This window comes from Macaca thibetana, chromosome 1 (genome assembly GCF_024542745.1).
Source record: "Macaca thibetana thibetana isolate TM-01 chromosome 1, ASM2454274v1, whole genome shotgun sequence".
NCBI classification, from domain to species: domain Eukaryota; kingdom Metazoa; phylum Chordata; class Mammalia; order Primates; family Cercopithecidae; genus Macaca; species Macaca thibetana.
The window spans coordinates 39201375-39222970 of record NC_065578.1 but is presented as its reverse complement, the minus strand read 5'-3'; the positions used below and the strand labels follow the sequence as shown (position 1 = coordinate 39222970).

Sequence of the window (21596 nt, the reverse complement as noted above, 5' to 3'; positions counted from 1 at the left end):
ATCATTTTCTTAGTAACTATTACTTTCAGTGTTTCATTTTATCATATTCACAAACATATGAAAGTTGAAAATACGCCCAGAATGAGACAAGCTTCTCTATTCACTCATATGTTAGTTTATTTCTTGATTTGGTGCAATTCCAAAGATAGAGCCATTTCTTTTAAGTGCTGCAAGAGTTGGAGAGAATATGGTCCCAGGATGTTGCAAAAGGGATCTGCTTGGTACAATCTAAGTCTCTAGGACATTTCTAACTAAATAACTGATGAAAATACATTTGTAGTATTAAGCATCCCATAAGCAGGGGTCAGGCCTTTATGATAATGTAAAAATGCCTACTACCTATCTTTATATATTATGTGCTCCTCTCCTAGAGTCCGAGAAAACTGTCTTACTAGGTTCCCATCTTCAGAACTGTCACACAATCAGTGCTCCTTAAGTGAATGAATATATCTTATTCTTCTTTTCAAATGTGAAACCAAGAGTTATTCAACAAAATTTATTGATGGTGAAAATTTTCCTGCTTCTTCATACAATTTTTACTTTTTCTGTATCAGGTCATCAAGGACATAGTTGATTTTATCTGGACTACAGGGAAAAATGTGTCAAAAATATGACAAATTTTGTGAAGACTTGTACACAAACTTTCTATTCTGATTGTATAAGGCATTATAAGGAGATAAAGATCAGAAAATAAGATAGTTTTGCAGACATGGTTACCCAAGATTATTAGCTAAGAAGTGGTAAAGTCACAGTCAAGACCCAACTAACTCCCAATCCCATGTACTTTCTATTACAATATAGTGCTACAGGAATACTTGTTCTTACTTCATTTATTAGTCTAAAAAACAATTTTTGGAAAAATTTTAGGTTAAAAAAAAAAACTTCATAGAAAAGACAAATTACACATGCTTTCTTTTAAAAATTCTTCTGGGCCATCACATCTCTGGTGTCACCAAGACTCAAGACATTAAAATATTACGTTAAATAAAACTGCAGTTGCAAGCACTAGGCATAAAGCAGAATACATATATATGTGATCCTTTGACAAGTTTCAATGTGACTGGTTACATTCATTCTTGTCATCTTTCCAGGGAGACAACTCAAGCTTAGAAGTCTTACCCAAAACCCACAGTTGTTTTCTGCACCACCACTCTCCTTCCATTAGTTTCCCCTTCTCCCATAGCATTCTGGGTCCTGACCAATCTCTACCTTTGGCACTGGGATGCTTCCCCACTCGAGACCTTCACGGTGACTCATTTTCATCCTTGCAGCCCACAGGGTCTACTATCTAAAGTGGCCTCTCCCAGTTACTTCTTTCTAAGCACATATTACAATTTATAATTAATCTTTTTACTTATTTTTACTAGTTAATTGTCTTTCCCATCGGGATATCCCATGAGGGCTCTCTCCTCACCATTGTCTCTACAACACCTCCTTTTCAATCATTACCAAAACCGCACTGGAAATACTGTCATTTCTACCACCTCCCACCAACTTGTAAGTTCATCAAGGCTAAGTGCTGTCTTACTCATGTTTCCCCAGCACTTGGTAAAGTCCCTGGCACTATCCTATAAAGTCAGTAAAAATTTGTAAAATAAATTAGCTTACTAAACAAGGATGATTACTGCTAAGGAAGCTGAGAACAATACATTAACATTTAATAGTACAGGGCAATGTTGCAGGTTGTACACACAAAAACTGGAGTGGTACAATCCATGGAAAAGATGAGTAAGGACAAAATTCCATTCAAAGAGATGAAGTGCTTCTGTCTCGGCAGAGAGAGGGAGAAAAGCAATCAAGCAACCTAACTTTTATTCTACTCCGGACCAACAGAGCAAATTGCCCCCCAAAATTATTATTTTAGAACGCCGCAATTTATTCAGCATACTGGACTACTTATTAAGACTCCAAGTACCAACATACTACGATTATTTTGCATTTTCTAAGGTACAACAGATAAGGAGCAGAGGGGTGCCTCTGAAACCTGACAGAACAAACATTGGAAGTAGAAATAATAATGGCCAATATTCATGTTTGTAAAAGACTTGAAAACATACAGAAAAATCTCGGAGTGGTCATGGAGACTAAACACACCCATAAATATGTAATCATAGGTTAGGACCCACCATGGCACAGAAATGATCATACGACTGCCAAAAGAGGCCACACTCTACATCCCTCTTCCCATCCTCTTCTACCCAAAGAGTCAGCCTTATTCTCGGTAGCACAATCCTCTCAAAGAAATACAGAAAAGACGAAAGAACAGCTTAAACGTCAAAAAAAAAAAAAAAAAAAAGAAAGAAAGAAAAAGAAAAAAGAAAAAAGAAAAAAACAGCCAACCAACCGGCTCTGCAATCCCTAATCAGAAAGCCCTAGACGCCTTTCGAAGCCAACTGTCATACCTTTTAGGAGCCCAAAAGATGTTAACTCCAAAAATAAATCTCTGGCCCCAACACGCCTCTCTGGATTATTCAGAAAAACCCGGGTTTAACAGTTCGGAGATCTGCACTCCACTCAAAAAAGGATCTCCCGGCAGGGACAAGCAATCAATCCCTCAGGGGGCAGTGGCGCTCCAACCACCCGGTCAGGACACAGGCAACGGCGACAGGGCACAGCCCTTCCAGGGACCCGCCAGGGCCCTCCGGGATCTCAGTAAGGCTCAGAGCAAAACGCCCCAGGGGTGGCCAAAGTCGGGCAGTGGCGCAGGGGGGCCAGCGGTCGAGCTTCCGAGCTGGGCCTTCCCGGCCCGGGGGCGCGGCGAGTCACTGAGGTGGCGCCTTTCAGTTCGGACCCGGCTGCTTGCAGAGTATCCAGGGCCTCTTTCCCTGACTTCCCCGCCCCGCCGCCCTCAGCCAGCCAGTCAGCCCCTCACCTGGCAGAAGCTCCGGCAGTAGTTCAAAGATGAGACCTCCGACACCTCTTGCTCCCTCAGCTCTGTCTCCAGCTGCCACAGACACGGCCGCAGTCCCAAGGCTCCCGGCGCTGGAGATACGGGGCGATGACCCCGAACCATGGACTCAGTCTCGGCTCCATCTCCGGCTCCCGCTACCGCCGGAGCCTCAGCCCCAGCCCCGGCGACAGCGGCGGCGTCTCCCTTTCCGTCCGCCATCTTCCCACGGCCCACCAGCGCGTAGGCAACCAAGCCACGTGACTCAGCCCTGGCCCTGCCCCCGTCCGCCCGCGCATGGTGACGCACTCCTTAGCGACGCGGGCGCCCGCCTGATTCCGTCACTTGGACTCCGGGTGCTCCTCCTCTCAGTGGCCTACGCATCACCAGTCCTGACAACAACCCAGCAACAACTGGTCAGAGGCTATGCCCACCTAGACCTCTTTGAGGTCATGGGATCACGGAGCCAGAAATGCCTGTAGAGCAACCTGGATATGAGGGGGATGACATTTGAACTGCGATCTGAAGGTAGCCCTGAAAGGAACATAGCGAAAAGCATCCCTGGTAGAAGGAAAATAAGCGAAGATTGTGAGGCCGAAATGAAGAGTAACATCAAGGGAACTTGGTTTATGATAAAGACGGCATTTCAAGTCAGTGGGCGAAAGGACGGACTCTTCAATAAATGGCGATGAGACATTTTTTCCAAAAGGGAAATAAATGATTAGATTTCTACCTCAAACCGTATCCAAAAATAAGGCCGAGATGGATTAAAGACCTGAAAACATTTTTCAGAAAACAAAAATAGCTTTATAATGTCAAAAAGGGAGGAATTTTTTTTTTTTTTTTTTTTTTTTTTTTTTTTTTTTTTGACGGAGCCTCACTCTTGTTGCCCTGGCTTGAGTGCGACGGCGCTATCTTGCTCGGCTCACCGCAACCTCCGCCTCCTTGGTTCAAGCATTCTCCTGCCTCAGCTTCCTGAGTAGCTGGGATTACAGGCATGTGCCACCATGCCCGGCTAATTTTGTATTTTTAGTAGAGACGGGGTTTCTCCATTCCAAGGCTGGTCTCGAACTCGACCTCAGGTGATCCGCCCGCCTCGGCCTCCCAAAGTTTTGGGATTACAGGCGTGAGCCACTGCGCCTGGCTAAGAATTTCTTAATAAGACCGGAAAAGCACAAACCATAAGGGAATATATTTAGATTTGACTGTATTAAAATGTGTTACTTCTGTATAACAAGTTTAAAAAGATAGCATACAAAGACAAGCCACAGACTAGATGATATTCCCCATATATATAACCATGGTTTATTGTTGTTGTTTTTTGAGACAGGGTCTCACTCTGACACCCAGCCTGGAGTGCAGTGGCATGATCTAGGCTCACTGCAACCTCTGCCTCTCAGGTTTAAGTGATTCTTGTCCCTCAGCCTCCCAAAGTAGCTGGCACTCTAAGCGTCCGCCATCATGCTTGGCTAGTTTTTGTATTTTTAGTAGAGGCGGGGTTTCACTGTTTTGGCCAGGCTGATCTCGAACTCCTGGCCTCAAGTGATCTGCCCGCCTTGGCCTTCCAAAGTGCTGGGATTACAGACGTGAGTCACCGCGCCCGGTCGTAAACCATTGCTTTGATTAGTATCCAAAACAGTTCTCGGGCCGGGCACAGTGGCTCACGCCTGTAATCCCAGCACTTTGGGAGGCCGAGGCGGGCGGATCATAAGATCAGGAGATGGAGACCATCCTGGCTAACACGGTGAAACCCTGTCTCTACTAAAAAAAAAAAAAAAATAAATTAGCCAGGCGTGGTGGCAGCCGACTGTATTCCCAGCTACTCGGGAAACTGAGGCAGGAGACTGGTGTGAACCTGGGAGGCAGAGCTTGCAGCTTGCAGTGAGCCAAGATCACGCCACTGCACTCCAGCCTGGGCAACAGAGCAAGACTCTGTCTCAAAAAAAAAAAAAAAAATATATATATATATATATATAAAATTCTGTATTTGTTTATATATTTGTAATACAAATAAATTAGGTTTAGGCCAGCATGTCTGGAATATGGTGCAAGAGAGGGGAAGAGGTGAAGATGAGATTGGAGAAGGAGCAAAGGGCCAGATCATGTAGGACAGTACAGCTCAAGGTAAGCAGTGGGGATTTGAAGTGTACTGAGTAATCATTGTTTTACTGAGTAATCAAAGCTTTAAGCAGAGGTGTAACTTCGTCTGATTTACACTCTTGCTGCCATATGAGAATAGGTGATGAGAGGTGAGAATGAATGCCGGGAAGCTATTGTAGTACTCCCAGATGATCAAGTTAGAGATGTATTTTGGAAGTAGAACTAACGGGCTGATGCACTGTTTGTGAGGAAAAGGAAAGAATCTGGAATGGCTACATGGCTTTTGGTTTGAATGGCTGGCAATGATGTTTACCGAGAAAAGGAAGGCTTAGGAAAGAACAGATTGGGGTAAGAGTGAGGGAGAATCGAGAGTTCTATTTGGAACAGGTTAAGTTTGATTTTCCTATCAGACATTTAAATGGAGATGCCAGATAGGCACTTGGATGTGTGACTATGGAGCTTCAGCTGAAGATGTAGGGCCATCAGCTGTTCCACCTCTATTAGGCAAAAAGAAAAATAAATCTCTGATGACTCCACGACATCTTCATCTAGCTTCCCTCCCACTTCTTTGCTTCCTATTATAGAAAAACTTCTCTAAAGAGCTGGCCAGACCCTCTGTTTCTACTTACCCTCTTCTCATTCATACTTGAACTCTTCTTAGTCAGGTTTTATCCCCACCACTCACTGAAACAGCTCATTTTAACACCACCACTGAGTTCTACTTTTTTGTGTGTCCAAAGGTGAATTCTCAGTCCTTGTTTAGTCAATCTCTTAGCAGTATTTGGCATTGTTGATAATTCCCCAACGTTTAATTTCTCTTGGATTCCAAGTCTGTACATTCTGGCATTTTTTTTTTTTTGCCTTGATTTCTTTTTTTTTTTTTTTTTTTTTTTTTTTTTTTTTTTTTTTTGAGACGGAGTCATGCTCTGTCACCCAGGCTGGAGTGCAGTGGCCGGATCTCAGCTCACTGCAAGCTCCGCCTCCCGGGTACACGCCATTCTCCTGCCTCAGCCTCCCAAGTAGCTGGGACTACAGGCGCCCGCCACTTCGCCCGGCTAGTTTTTTGTATTTTTTAGTAGAGACGGGGTTTCACCGTGTTAGCCAGGATGGTCTCGATCTCCTGACCTCGTGATCCGCCCGTCTCGGCCTCCCAAAGTGCTGGGATTACAGGCTTGAGCCACCGCGCCCGGCCAGATTTCTTTTTTTTTATTCTCTCTTTTCTTTGTGATTTCTAAGTGTCCCAGGCATAGTCCGTCAACTTCTTTTCTATCTATACTCACTACTGCACTCACCCAATTCTGATACATGTATGTGCTTATGACAATACCACTCTAAGCCCAGGCAAAAGGAGCCCTGCCCGGGGTCCCACACTTTAGAGGGCCACACGAACCTCTCTGTCTCTTTCTTATACACACACACACACACACACACACACACACTCAGAGTAACTATATTAAAGAACACATGGGCACCCCTATCATTTGAGATCCAGCGCTCACACTCAGCACAAGTACAATCTTAAATATTTGCTTTCTTGAGGCAGGGTCTCACTCTGTCACCCATGCTGGAGTGCAGTGGTATGATCACAGCTCACTGCAGCCTCAGCCTCCCTGGACTCAAGCAAGCCTCTCATGTCAGCCTCTTGAGTAGCTGAGACTACAGAAATGCAACAACAAGCCTGGCTTTTTTTCTTTTCTTTTCTTTCCTTTTCTTTCTTTCTTTGTTTTTTTTTTTTTTTTTTTTTTTTTTTTTTTTTTTTTGAGACGGAGTATTCCTCTGTCACCAGGCTGGAGTAGTGCAGTGGGGTGATCTCGGCTCACTGCAATTTCCACCTCCTGGGTGCAAGAGATTCTTCTACCACCTCAACTTCCTGAGTAGCTGGGATTACAGGTGCACACCACCACACCCGGATAAATATTTGCTTTATTTACCACTACTATTCAGGCTTGAGGGAACCTCTTTATCACATCTCTTGTTCCATATATTCAAAGCTGAAAGGCACCAAAAGAATTGAAACCAGGGACGTGAACAGATATTTGTACATTTATGTTCACAACACTGTGATTCATAATAACCAAAAGATAAAAACGACCCAAATGTCCATGAATGAATAAACAGAATGTAGTATACACACGCAATGGAATGTTATTCAGCCTTAAAAAGGAAAGAAATTCATTCCTGAAAAGCAGGATGAGGGAGGAAATTCTGACATGTGCTACAACATGGATAAATCTTGAAGACATTATGCTAAGTGAAACAAACCAGTCATAAAAAGACAAATGTATGAGTCCACTTATATGAGGTATGTAGGGTAGTCAAATTCATAGAGTCAGAAAGAATAAAGGTGGTTGCCAGGGGCTGGGGGAGAGAGAGGCTGGCAGAGTTATTGTTTAATGGATATAGAATTTCAGTTTAGGAAGACGAAAAGGTTACGGCGATGGAGGGTGATGATGTTTGCACAACAATGTGAATGTACTTAATGCCTCTGAACTATACATTTAAAAATGGATAAAATGATAAGCTTTACTTTATGCGTATTTTACCACCATTAAAAAAATGAAAGGCAACTGCATTCTAATGTCTTGAAGGTTTTGGGTTTTGCTACTTAAGAGAAATAGGCAGGCTGGGCGCGGTGGCTCACGCCTGTAATCCCAGCACTTTGGGAGGCTGAGGTGGGCGGATCACGAGGTCAGGAGATTGAGACCACCCTGGCCAACATGGTGAAACCCCATCTCCACTAAAAATACAAAAAATTAGCTGGGCATGGTGGCGCGCGCCTGTAGTCCCAGAGCTACTTGGCAGGCTGAGGCAGGAGAATCGCTTGAACCCAGGAGGCGGAGGTTGCAGTGAGCCGAGATCCCACCATTGCACTCCAGCCTGGGCGACAGAGCCAGACTCCATCTCAAAAAAAAAAAAAAAAAGAGAGAGAGAGAAATAGGCACTGTTTTTGAAATGCTACATAGAGAGTCATCAAGCTACAGAAACACTTAGGTAAGAGAAAACACAAATTAGCTTGTCATACTCTTCCTCTTAGATAGCACAAATGCAATTTTCGTGCATAAACATGTATTGTTTCCTGGTAGTGGCAGATGTTCCTTTCTTTAATTGTCTCAATACACACATATGCGTATACACTGATATAAACATGTATCTGTCTAGATGTAACATGAGTAGAGAGTGAGACTGAACATTTACATAATCATAAATAGACAATGAATAGTAGCATTGGGAATAACTATTTGTACAAAAATATTTAATAAGACTGAATTGTTTTTTAAATGAAATTTAAAATTCTAGCATTATTTACCTAATTTTAATTTAAAATTGTGAAAGAAAATAAACAGTCTGTCTATTTTAAGCTTCTAAAACTTGTTAGGCTCTAAGCAAGGTTGACTTTGGAGACTGAGTCACAAAGCATGACCTCTTGTTTACTGGCATTTTTGTTTGTTTGTTTTTGTTTTTGTTTTTGAGGCAAGGTCTTACTTTGTCACCCAGTCTGGAGTGCAGTGATCTCAGCTCACTGCAGCCTCAACTTCTGGGCTCAAGAGATCCTTCTGCTTTAGCCCCTCAAGTAGCTGGGATTACAGGCACCACCACACCAGGCTAATTTTTGTGTTTTTTGTAGAGATGGGGTTTTACCATGTTGCACAGGCTGGTCTCAAACTCATGGACTCAAGTGATCTGTCCACCTCGGCCTCTCAAAGTGCTGGGATTACAAGCGTGAGCCACTGTACCCGGTGGCCTTTTGTTATAGATTAACTTCCTTCTTTTTTTCTTTTTCTTTTTTTTTTTTTTTGAGACGGAGTCTTGCTCTGTTGCCCAGGCTAGAGTACAGTGGCGCAATCTCGGCTCACTGCAAGCTCTGCCTCCCAGGTTCATGCCATTCTCCTGCCTCAGCCTCCCGAGTAACTGGGACTACAGGCGCCACCACCACGCCTGGCTAATTTTTTGTATTTTTAGTAGAGACGGGGTTTCACCGTGTTAGCCAGGATGGTCTCGATCTCCTGACCTCGTGATCCACCTGCCTCGGCCTCCCAAAGTGCTGGGATTACAGGCGTGAGCCACCGCGCCCAGCCGCTTATTTTCTTTTACTTGGCTCAAACAAGATGTTGCCGGAGAAAAAGACACCTTGACTATTACATCCTTAATGTAAAATGTGAAATATACCCTTCCCCCAAAAGAAACACTGCGTATAATCAATCAAGTTGCTGTATTAGTCTTGTATGCAAAATGTTGAAATCCTGGTAAGTGTCCCCAGACTTTGCCTATTTAAGCACCCTCAAACCTCTCCGTTTCAGAGCACTGACCCCATCTTTTTGGAGTCTATATCCTCTCAGATGACCACCCTCAAACTTTACACTCGAATAAACTCAATTATTTAATCATGTTGCCTGAATTTCATTATTAAGGTTGACATTTTGGCGACCATGAAGGGACCAGAGGTAAACCTTCACTCCAGTTATTCCTGTCATTTCACTAACGGCCAAAATCTTGGTACCAGCATGAACAACTTTTGTTCATCCACCCTCAAAGGAACTAATGGGGATCCCTGGTAAGGCTCCTCTCAGGCTGTAGTCCTCCTGGCTTTAATGAGGATTCAGACTTTATTCTAGCTATACATTCCTAACTGGAGGGAGTTAGAATTAAAGCACTGCTGCAAGATAGGAGTTTCATTTGTTATTCTCTAGAGATTCTGCTGATCATAGATTTGTGACTTTGAGTCAGGTGCAGTGGTTCACACCTGTAATCTCAGCACTTTGGGAGGCCAAGGCAGGCAGATCACTTCAGGTCAGGAGTTCGAGACCAGCCCGGCCAACATGGTGAAACCCCGTTTCTACTAAAATCACAAAAATTAACTGGGCGTGGTGGCACATGCCTGTAGTGCCAGCTACTCAGGAGGCTGAGGCAGGAGAATCGCTTAAACCCAGGAGTTTAAGCGAGGTTGCAGTGAGCCGAGATCACACTACTGCACTCCAGCCTGGGTCACAGAGCAAGACTACGTCTCAAAAAAAAAAAAAAAAAAAAAAAAATTGTGACTTTCACTTTTCTGTGAGGTTAAGTTTTTGTGTTGAATTACTCCTTAGAGATTTTACAACTTTTTCTCTCATTCAAAATTTTGATAAGGTGAAAAACAGTTTATTTTTGAAAAGAGGAAGTAAATATTTGTGGCTTAAGCAAAAATGTTATAATATTTAAAGCTAGCCAGGTTCTGAGGCTCGGTTCAATTGATAAATTCAAATTTGCTTCTTGAGTGACCAAAATTATGAAATACTCTGTATAAGGATGAAATAACTCCTGAAGATAATAGACACTGTTTCTCCCAGCTAAAAGGCACCTTAAGCAACCAAAGTCTAGTATGAGTATCTGAGTTAATCACTCCTGCTAAGTAACAGTCTCACAGGAAATCCCTTAAGTAGAACTTAAAGGAAACCTCGCTTAATCTGGTGAGCACACATGAAGGATTGATGACCCTGTATCTTCAGCATCCAAGTTTGTTGGTATCATTGAGATTTGTATGTGGGAAGAAGTGACTCAAGGGTGACACCTTGAGGAGTTATTTTCACAAGCAGCACACTTGATCCCAAAACAACTTTCCCTAAGTCTTTTGGTCTTTCAAAGGAAAGCACTATGGGCAACTGTGCATCTAAAACTGAATCTTCCTCCTTGAAGAGAGTCCCACTATTAGAAACTCCAGCTGGGCCGGGCGCGGTGGCTCAAGCCTGTAATCCTAGCACTTTGGGAGGCTGAGACGGGCGGATCACGAGGTCAGGAGATCGAGGCCATCCTGGCTAACACGGTGAAGCCCCGTCTGTACTAAAAAATACAAAAATCTAGCCGGGCGAGGTGGCGGGCACCTGTAGTCCCAGCTGCTCGGGAGGCTGAGGCAGGAGAATGGCGTAAACCCGGGAGGCGGAGCTTGCAGTGAGCTGAGATCCGGCCACTGCAGTCCAGCCTGGGCAACAGAGCAAGACTCCGTCTCAAAAAAAAAAAAAAAAAGAAACTCCAGCTGGATTTATAGTTAACACATATGATGCCTTTTCAGGTAAATATTTAGAAAATTGGTCACGAATAACTCACGATGACTCCAAATTATAATGGCCCAAGTGGGGTGCCCTTGAAATGCCTAAACTACTTTACTTATATGCTCAATTAGAATAAGTTGGCTCTAAAATAAAACAGAGCAATTGGAAAAGTTATTTTCAATGGCATTTAGAGGCTTCCAAAAGAGGTTCTGATAAAGTTCTTTCTTTACAGAAAGAAAACAAAAGATTCTCTAAAACAATTTCTGAAATAAAAAAGCTGCTGAGCCGGGCGCGGTGGCTCACGCCTGTAATCCCAGCACTTTGGGAGGCCGAGGCGGGCGGATCACAAGGTCAGGAGATCGAGACCACGGTGAAACCCCGTCTCTACTAAAAATACAAAAAATTAGCCGGGCGCGATTGTGGGCGCCTGTAGTCCCAGCTACTCGGGAGGCTGAGGCAGGAGAATGGCGTGAACCCGGGAGGCGGAGCTTGCAGTGAGCCGAGATCGTGCCCCTGCACTCCAGCCTGGGCGACAGAGCGAGACTCCGTCTCAAAAAAAAAAAAAAAAAAAAAAAAAAGCTGCTGAAATTTCTCCTCCTCCTTAACTCCTCTTTCTCTTTATCCTTCATTATCTCAACTACTTTTTCTTCCTCCTCCCACTTCTACTCCTATTGTTCTGGCTCCATTTTGTGAATAGCTGGTGTCTGGTAGGGGAGAACCCAAGGTGAAACCTAAAGGCGTAAAGAATTCCCTGACTCTCACCTGGACCCTACTCATTTCACCAGAGAATTTGAATGGAATATTCAAGCTTATGATCCTGTTTTTTTTTTTTTTTTTTGGTTTTTAGTTTACGCTAACTAGTTCACATGTTAATATCAAAAAGTAAAGCTAAAGGCGGGGCTCAGAGGCTCATGCCTGTAATCCTAGACCTTTGCAAGGCCAAGTTGGGTGGATCACTTGAGGTCAGGAGCTCGAGACCAGCCTGACCAATATGGTAAAACCCTGTCTCTACTAAAGATACAAAACTTAGCTGTGAGTGGTGGCACATGCCTGTAATTCCAGCGACTTGGGAGGCTGAGGCAGAGGCAGGAGAATCACTTGAACTCACTTAACTTTTTTATAGAGATGGGATCTTGCTATGTTGCCTAGGCTGGTCTCAAACTCCTGGGTTCAGGTGATCTTCCCACTTCAGCCTCCCAAAGTTCTGAGATTACAGGTGTGAGCCACTATGCCTGGCAATTAGTATGCCCTGTACAAGTCCATGTAATGCTTCAGTTCTCCTCATGAGAAAGCCAAACAATAGAGGATAGAGATTTCTACAGGATCTAAGAGAAATGAATATCATAATCATTCCTTGACATCCAGTAGTGCCAAACTCCCAAATGTTGTTTGCTGCCATCTCAACTGAAGGTGAATTCTTTACTGTGATAGATTTATGTAGTGTGTTTTTTAGCATTACTATTGATAATCAGTTTCTCTTCACCCTCACCTGAAAAACAGACAATACACATGGATGGTTATGCCTCAGGGATACACTGAGAATCCAGCTTATTTCTTATAAGTATTGAAAGCATATTTCTTGGGTGTCAGCTTTTTTTTTTTTTTTTTTTTTTTGAGACAGAGTTTCACTCTGTCACCCAGGCTGGAGTGTAGTGGCATGATCTCTGCTCACTGCAACCTCTACCTCCCAGATTCAAACGATTCTCCTGCCTCAGCCTGCTGAGTAGCTGGGATTACAAGACCCCGCCATCACGCCTGGCTAATTTTTGTATTTTTAGTACAGACAGAGTTTCACCATGTTGGCCAGGCTGGTCTCGAACTCCTGACCTCAGGTAATCTGCCTGCCTCAGTCTCCCGAAGTGCTGGGATGATAGGCGTGAGCCGCCGCGCCCAGCCGGATTCCAGTTTTTGTTTTTTTTTTTAAACTCAGCCTTTATATACTCTTTTTTTTTTTTTTTTTTTTTTTTGTGACGGAGTCTCGCTCTGCCGCCCAGGCTGGAGTGCGGTGGCCGGATCTCAGCTCACTGCAAGCTCCGCCTCCCGGGTTCACGCCATTCTCCTGCCTCAGCCTCCCGAGTAGCTGGGACTACAGGCGCCGCCACCTCGCCCGGCTAGTTTTTTGTATTTTTAAAGTAGAGACGGGGTTTCACCGTGTCAGCCAGGATGGTCTCGATCTCCTGACCTCGTGATCCGCCCGTCTCAGCCTCCCAAAGTGCTGGGATTACAGGCTTGAGCCACCGCGCCCGGCCTATATACTCTTAAAAAAAAAAAAAAAAAAAAAAAAAAAAAAACCGGCTGGGCACAGTATCATATGCCTGTAGTCCAGCTACTCAGGAGGCTGAGGTGGAAGGATTGCTTGAGTCCAGGAATTCCAGGCTGCATTAAGCTTCAGTCGCACCACTGCACTCCAGCCTGAGTGACAGCGCAAGACCCTCTCTCTAAAAAACAAACGACAGGCCAGGCACGGTGATTCTTGCCTGTAATTCCAGCACTCTGGGAGGCCAAGGTGGGCAGATCACTTGAGACCAGAAGTTTGAGACCAGCCTGAGCAACATGGCAAACCTTGTTCCTATAAAAAATATAAAACAATTAGCCAGGCGTGATGGTGCATGCCTGTTGTCTCAGTTACTCAGGAGGCTGAAGTGGGAGGATTGTTTGAGCCCAAGAAGTCGAGGCTGCAGTGAGCCATGATTGTGCCACTGCACTCCAGCCTGGGCGACAGAACGAGACACTGTTTCAAAACAAACACAAAAACAAAACAAGCCAGACTCTCTGGAATGGACAGGCAGAAATCAGTCAACATTAAAAGGAGTCTTATATTCTACAGCCAGGAGCGTGGAAAAAAAAAAAAGTAAATAAATAAAATATTAATAAATAAAAGGGGTCTTATAGGTGCCTGTGCCCCTTAGGACATGCAAATTATAATATTCCATTTACATTGCTTGTACATAAAAATCAAGAAAATGTCCTAAGCATTCTGACCTGAAAACATGGGGGATTAAAATAGAGCTAGTTTTAAGCTACCATAGTTAGCACTTGGATTTAGTGGCTAGATGATTGCCATCCTGCATGAAAGTGATAACAGAGACCATCTTGCTAGTAAAAGCAACTGAAGAAATAATGAAGGGATCTCCCCTCACTATCTTCATTCCACATTCTGTGGAAGCATTTCTAATTTCACACCATACTCAGCATTATTCGGTTAGCAAGCTGACCCCTTAGGAAGTTCTATTTCTTTCTGCACCTCATATTACACTCTCTAAGGGCAATAATCTAAAAACCTTCTACTGTTCCGCCTCTACTTTCAGATGAAATGCCATAACTTTAACTGATCAACTTCTCTCTCCTAGCATGAACCTGCAAGAAACTCCCCTTACTGATGTTGTTGTTGTTTGATTTACAGATGGATATTACTTGGCAGGTGAGTCTGGAACTTATACAGGTTGTGCTATCATATCTGTAGCTGAAGAAATAGAAAGTGCTTATCTTTCGAAGCAACCTCAGCTCAACAAACAATTGATAGCATTAATTAGCAGAATAACTGCTAATGCACAGATAGCAGATAGCCTTTGGAGTAGCTCATGACTTTGAAATGCTACAAAGAGTGTTCTTAGCCTCTCCTGGTCAGTCCATAAAAATGGGCACCCTGTTTTGCAATTATTAAAAGCCATATTATTACCCAGATCACTAGCTATTATTAAATTCCCAGGTCACTCCAAATCAGATACTCCAAAAAAAAAAAAAAAAAAAAGGAAATCAACTAGTTAATAAGGCAGCAAAGAGGACTGCTTACAGACATCTAGGCAAGAAAGACAAACTATATTAACTTTTAAAGAAGTCCCTGAATTTGACATAAAATTGACTCAATCCAGAGCTTCCCAATAAAAAAAATTGGGAAACAAAGGAGGGAACGTACTCCCCCAAACATGAACTATGGTATGGACCAAACAACTTGCCTGTACATCCTACTGAATCACAGTTATCATTTTTGACCTATGTTCATGATTTAACTAGCTAGAATCCTGATAAGATAGGTGCTGGGGACAATGATGTTATTGGAAACCTTCTCTGACTACAGCTTATAAAGTATACAGTCGCTGCCATATCTGCCCAAAATACAATCCAGGGAAACCTTTATATAGTTCTCATGGATATTTTTCTTTACCTGAAGTCCCCCTTCCAGGTATGGTAATTAGATTTTATTCGGTTACTCCCATCACAAGGATACAAGTATGTGCTAGTTTGGTTTGTATGTTTTCTTACTAGGTAGAAGCATTTTCATGTGGAAGAGCAACAACCTTAGCAGTAAATAAAATGCTCCTGGAAAAAATTATTCCAACTTAAGTAGTCCCTCTAGAACCTGATAGCGACAGAGGTACTCATTTCACTGGATACATTATTCAGTCAATATGTAAGATCTGGCCAATTCTTCAACATTTCCCTTGTGCATATTACCCTCAGTCATCTGGGTTACTAAAACACACAAATGAAATAATGAAAATTCAATTGGAAAAATTAACCAAGTCTTTTAAAATTTATTGGACAAAAGCTTTTCCATTGGTTTTGCTTAACGTAACCTAAGATCCACTCCTTTTTGTAAACATCAGTTATCTCCAATTGAGACAATAACAGGTACACCTATAAAAACTATCCCCAGGAGGCTGGGCACAGTGGCTCACGCCTGTAATCCCAGTACTTTGGGAGGCTGGGGCGGGCAGATCGTGAGGTCGGGAGATCGAGACCATCCTAACATGGTGAAACCCCATCTCTACTAAAAATACAAAAAAATTAGCCAGGCATGGTGGCAGGCGCCTGTAGTCCCAGCTACTTGGGAGGCTGAGGCAGGAGAATGGCGTGAACCTGGGAGGCGGAGCTTGCAGTGAGCTGAAATTGTGCCACTGCACTCCAGCCTGGGTGACAGAGCGAGACTCCATCTCAAAAAACAAAACAAAACAAAAACAACTACCCCCAGGAAATTATCAATCCATAATGCTAAAAGGAGACACGTTACATTACTGCAGTGGCCTTATGAGACAACTAAAAATTGCAAATTGGTAAAAGATTCTTTTTATAGTGAACTCCCAGTAAATGAAGAACATAAAACACATGGACTTCAGCCAGGAGATTTTGTCTATAGGAAACATTATCTTCTAAAGGATTCCTTTCAGCTGAAATGAAAAGTCTCTATCAGGTATTTCTTATTAACCTTGTGCTATAAAATTAGAAGGCATGAACTCATGGATTCACATTTCTCATCGAATGGCCTGTTTTACTGAAAGGTGATCTTTGACTTGTCAAGTTTACACCAGGCTGAGAAAAAGACAACATCTGAGGTAGACAGCTCTTCCAAGATGCCAGACCAGAACTTTATCTAAACGAATGCTTAGGCCTGTCTACTAGTGACCATTGTCACCATTGCTTCAAGAATCTGGTTAATCATTATTTATTTATTTATTTATTTTATTTTTTTGAGATGGAGTCTCAAGCTCTCTCCCAGTCTGGAGTGCAGTGGCATGATCTTGGCTCACTGCAAGCTCTGCCTCCCGGGTTCACACCATTCTCCTGCCCCAGCCTCCCGAGTAGCTGGGACTACAGGCACCTGCCACCACGCCTGGCTAATTTTTTGTATTTTTAGTAGAGATGGGTTTCACCATGTTAGCCAGGATGATCTCGATCTCCTGACCTTGTGATCCACCCGCCTTGGCCTCTCAAAGTGCTGGGATTACAGGCGTGAGCCACCGCGCCCAGCCAATCATTATTATTTTATGTGACAAAGAAAATTTCTTCCCTTGTTCATTCTACTCTGTTGAGATAAGTGTTGTTTCAGGACTTTAGTGGGTAGTTTGGTTAGGAAGAATGAATTTTATTTTTTTCCTTATGGTTGTTTCTTTTTCTCTCTGCATGGAATGGTATGATAACACTTTGATTAAACTATCCCAGAGTGTTGTTACTGAAGGAAACCTGTCTGACTGTTGGATCTGCCATATGATTACAAGATCTATTCATGACCAACATCTGCCATTAGTAATATCCGTCACTTATTTTTTGGATGTCCCTAATGCCATTACATATTTAGACTGATTTCTTTCTAGGCTAACTTTCCCAGTTCAAATCATGCATGACACTTCAGTTTCTATATCTTGTCAAAAACTATTTACTATCATATCTACTTGGAAAGAATTTGGTCCTGGCCCTCCTTGTTCCATTCTACATTGGATTAAGAAATGCATTACAGGCTGGGCATGGCGGCTCATGACTGTAAACCCAGCACTTTGGGAGGCCGAGGTGGGTGGATCACCAGAGGTCAGGAGTTCGAGACCAGCCTGGCCAACATGGTGAAACCCCATCTCTACTAAAAATACAAAAATTAGACAGGCATGGTGGCCTGTGCCTGTAATCCCAGCTACCTAGGAAGCTGAGGTACAAGAATCGCTTGAACCCAAGAGACGGAGGTTGCAGTAAGTCGAGATGGTGCCATTGCACTCCAGCCTGAGCGAGACTCCGTCTCAAAAAATAAAAAACAAATCCCTGGTCTGCCAGTATCTCCCTCTTATTTCATGTCATGCAATGAGTTCTGGCAAATATATGAAAAGGGAAATCTCTGGTTTGACTTTCTGCTCTCTACTCTTTCTGTTAATGAGGCTATTAACAAATATACCCTGAGGGCCATCACACTCCAGCCTGGGGGACAAGAGCAAGACTTCGTCTCAAAAACAACAACAACAACAAAAAATACACCCTGAGGGGAATTACTTATGCTCCCTCAGGTTTTGCGTTTGTATGTGGCATCAAGAATGATTTGCCTACACAAGGTAGTTTGGTTGAGCATACCGTGGCCTCAATAGTTGACAAAGAAAGGACATATGCTCATTAGGTTATTTTGTAACTCTTTTATCGTTACATAAAAATATGAAGGAGCCAAGCATGGTGACTGAAGGGGTGGCCTGCCCCTCCACACCTGTGGGTGTTTCTCGTTAGGTGGAACGAGAGACTTGAGAAAAGAAATGAGACACAGAGACAAAGTATAGAGAAAGAAAAAAGTGGGCCCAGGGGACCGGCGCTCAACATACAGAGGACCCATGCCAGCACCGGTCTCTGAGTTCCCTCAGTATTGATTGATCATTATCTTTACCATCTTAGAAAAAGGGAAGTGGCAGGATAATAGGATCATCTTAGGGAGAAGGTCAGCAGTAAGACAAGTGCATAAAGATCTCTGTGACATAAGTTTAAGGAAAAGTGCTGTGCCTTGATATGCATATGTAAACATCTCCATAAACCTTTGTAGTGCATAAAAAGCAGCATTGCGCTAGCAAGTCCCACCTTTCGCCCTAAGGCGGTTTTCTCCTTTCTCAGTAAACAGAACGTACAATCGGGTTTTACACTGAGATGTTCCATTGCCCAGGGACGGGCAGGAGACAGGTGCTTTTCTCTATCTGAACTGCCAAGAGGCCTTCTTTTTTTTTTTTTTTGAGACGGAGTCTCACGCTGTTGCCCAGGCTGGAGTGCAGTGGCGCGATCTCGGCTCACTGCAAGCTCCGCCTCCCGGGTTCCCGCCATTCTCCTGCCTCAGCCCCTGAGTAGCTGGGACTACAGGCGCCCGCCACCGCGCCCGGCTAATTTTTTGTATTTTTAGTAGAGACGGGGTTTCACTGTGGTCTCGATCTCCTGACCTTTTGATCCGCCCGCCTCGGCCTCCCAAAGTGCTGGGATTACAGGCTTGAGCCACCGCGCCCGGCCTAGAGGCCTTCTTTCCTCTTATACTAATCCTCCTTAGCACAGACCCTTCACAGGTGTCAGGCTGGGGGATGATCAGGTCTTTCCCTTCCCAGGAGGCCATATTTCAGACTGTCACATGGGGAGAAACCTTGGACAATACCTAGCTTTCCTAGGCAGAGATCCCTGCGACCTTTGGCAGTGTACGTGTCCCTGGGTCCTTGAGATTAAGAGAATGGTGATGACTTTTCACAAGCATACTGCCTTCAGGCACTTGTTTAACAAAGCACACCCTGCACGGCTCAAAATCCTTTAAACCTTAAGTCACCACAGCACATGTCTCTTGCAAGGACAAGGTTGGGGGTAGGGTCACAGATTAACAGCATCTCAAATACAGAACAAAATGGAGTCTCTTATGTCTACTTCTTTCTGTATAGACATAGTAACAGTCTAATCTTTCTTTTCCCCACAGTGACCCATGCCTGTAATCCTAGCACTTTGGGAAGCCGGGGTGGATCACTTGATGTCAGGAGTTCAAGACCAGCCTGGGCAATATGTAGGGACCCCCATATATATGGACCCCTCTTTCTCTATTACAGAGATAAGAGGACTATGTTAGCAGAATATTAAAATAATTTAGGTCAAAGCATTTTGGGAATACTAATCCTGAGTGCTGGGAGAAATGAATGAAAACATATCAGCTAGTATTGGTCAGATAGCTGGAGACAATGCAAGAAGCATTGCAGCTCACCAAAAATGTTTGACCTCCTTAGCCCAGGTAATACTAGATAACATAATTGCCTTTGACTATTTATTGGCTGAAAAAGGAGGAGTCTGTGCAGTAGCATACATCATTTGTTGTATCTATGTTAATACCTCTAGAGAAGTGCAGACTCAATTTAAAAGAATAACTTGGTTGGGTGTGGTGGCTCATGCCTGTAATCCTAGCACTTTGAGAGGCCAAGGCGAGCACATCGCTTGAGGTCAGGAGTTTGAGACCAGCCTGGCCAACATGGTGAAACCCTATCTCTACTAAAACTACACAAATTAGCTGGGCGTGGTGGTGGGCGCCTGTAATCCCAGCTACTCAACAGGCTGAGGCAGGAGAATCACTTGAGCCTGGGAGGCGGAGGTTGTAGTGAGCCAAGATTGCACCACAGCACTCCAACCTGGGCAACAGAGCAAGACTCCATCAAAAAAAAAAAAAAAGCCAGGCACGGTGGTTGAAACCGGGAGGCAGATGTTGCAGTGAGCCAAGATTGCGCCACTGCCCTCCAGCCGAGGGGACAGAGCGAGACTATATCTCAAAAATAAATAAATAAGTAAATAAATAAATATCAAAAGACGAATGGTTATAAGATGTTAGAAAATGGATTCTCTAGGCCAGGAACAGTGTGGCTCACTCCTGTAATCCCACTTTGGCACTTTGGAAGGCCAAGGTAGGTGGATCACCCGAGGCCAGGAGTTTGAGACCAGTCTGGTCAAAGTGGCGAGACCCCATCTCTACTAAAAATGCAGAAATTAGCTGGTCATGGTGGCACACCCCTGTAGTCCCAGCTACTCAGGAGGCTGAGGCAGGAGAATCACTTGAACCTGGGAGGCGAAGGTTGCAGTGAGCCAAGATCATGCCACTGCATTCCAGCCTGGCTGACAGAGTAAGACTCTGTCTCAAAAAAAAAAAAAAGAAAAAAAGAAAGAGAGAGAGAGAGAGAGAGAAAGAAAAGAAAAGAAAAGAAAAGAAAATTGGATTCTCTAAATGACTTGTTTAGTTGGTTACCCTGAGGGCTAAGTTCATTTTTTTCATTCTGGTCTTCAAGTAATTATTATCATAATCATAAGTATAGTTACCATTTTCCTAGTTATCAAATTACTCATGATTCGTGTTACAGTTTGCTTGTGATCAATGACTAAAACTAGAATAATAATTGCTTAAAAATTGCGTTAATTGAAAATAAGTCACACGACCAGAATCAGACCACTAAGTTATACTTTCCTCCTTTATAATTAGGCTTTAGCTTCTTTCAGCTTATGAATTAAACATTTCCCCTCTTTGTGGGACATGACTCTCCAGGAATGAGACTTCCTAGTGATGTGAGATATAACTACTCTCTAACAAATGCTTCGTCTGTAATGCTTTCTTTGAAGATCTTGAAGAAAAGGGGAAAGTGTGAAAGAAAATGAATAGTCTGTCTATTTGGGGCTTCTAAAAGCTTAGGTTTTGTGGAAGATTGACTTTGGAGACCGAGTCACGGAGCATGACTTCTTAATCTTGACTTTTTGTCATAGATTAATTTCTTTTCTTATTTTCTTGTACCTGACTCAGGTGGTACCTGAGATATAAGACTTCTTGACTGAATCTATATAAGACTCCTTGACTGAGTCTTGACTAACATATAAGACTCCTTAGGCTGGGCGTGGTGGCTTACACCTGTAATCCCAGCACTTTGGGAGGCTGAGGTGGGCGGATCATGAGGTCTGGAGATAAAGACCATCCTGGCTAACATGGTGAAACCGCCTCTATTAAAAATACAAAAAATTAGCCGGGCGTGGTGGTGGGCCCCTGTAAATCCAGCTACTTGGGAGGCTGAGGCAGGAGAATGGCGTGAACCCAGGAGGCGGAGCTTGCAGTGAGCTGGGATCGCTCCACTGCACTCCAGCCTGGGCGACAGAGCAAGACTCTGCCCACCCCTCCAAAAAAAAAAAGACTCCTTGAGGCCAGGCACGTTGGCTCATGCCTGTAATCCCAGCACTTTGGGAAGCTGAGGTGGGTGGATCGCTTGAGGCCAAGAGTTTGAAACCAGCCTGGTCAATATGGCGTAACTCTGCCTCTACTAAACATACAAAAATCAGCCAGGCATGGTGGCACATATCTG

General features: G+C 43.6%; 3 protein-coding genes across 6 annotated transcripts in view; 2 read left to right on the top strand and 1 right to left on the bottom strand.

Annotated features, from left to right (window-relative positions):
- RLF (RLF zinc finger) overlaps nt 1–3142 on the bottom strand; it is an 81279-nt gene extending 78137 nt beyond the window's left edge. For all 4 annotated transcript variants that reach the window (XR_007727301.1, XR_007727302.1, XM_050797433.1 and 1 more), the window contains exon 1: nt 2873–3142. Coding sequence is in view for 2 of the 4 variants with exons in the window: in XM_050797433.1 (XP_050653390.1) it covers nt 2873–3109 (237 nt within the window). In the remaining 2 variants the exon portion in view is untranslated. The remainder of the gene's footprint in view (nt 1–2872) is intronic.
- NT5C1A (5'-nucleotidase, cytosolic IA) overlaps nt 1–21596 on the top strand; it is a 569993-nt gene that overhangs the window by 65726 nt on the left and 482671 nt on the right. The window lies entirely within an intron of this gene.
- PPT1 (palmitoyl-protein thioesterase 1) overlaps nt 1–21596 on the top strand; it is a 576153-nt gene that overhangs the window by 485551 nt on the left and 69006 nt on the right. The gene's annotated exons all lie outside the window — the stretch shown is intronic.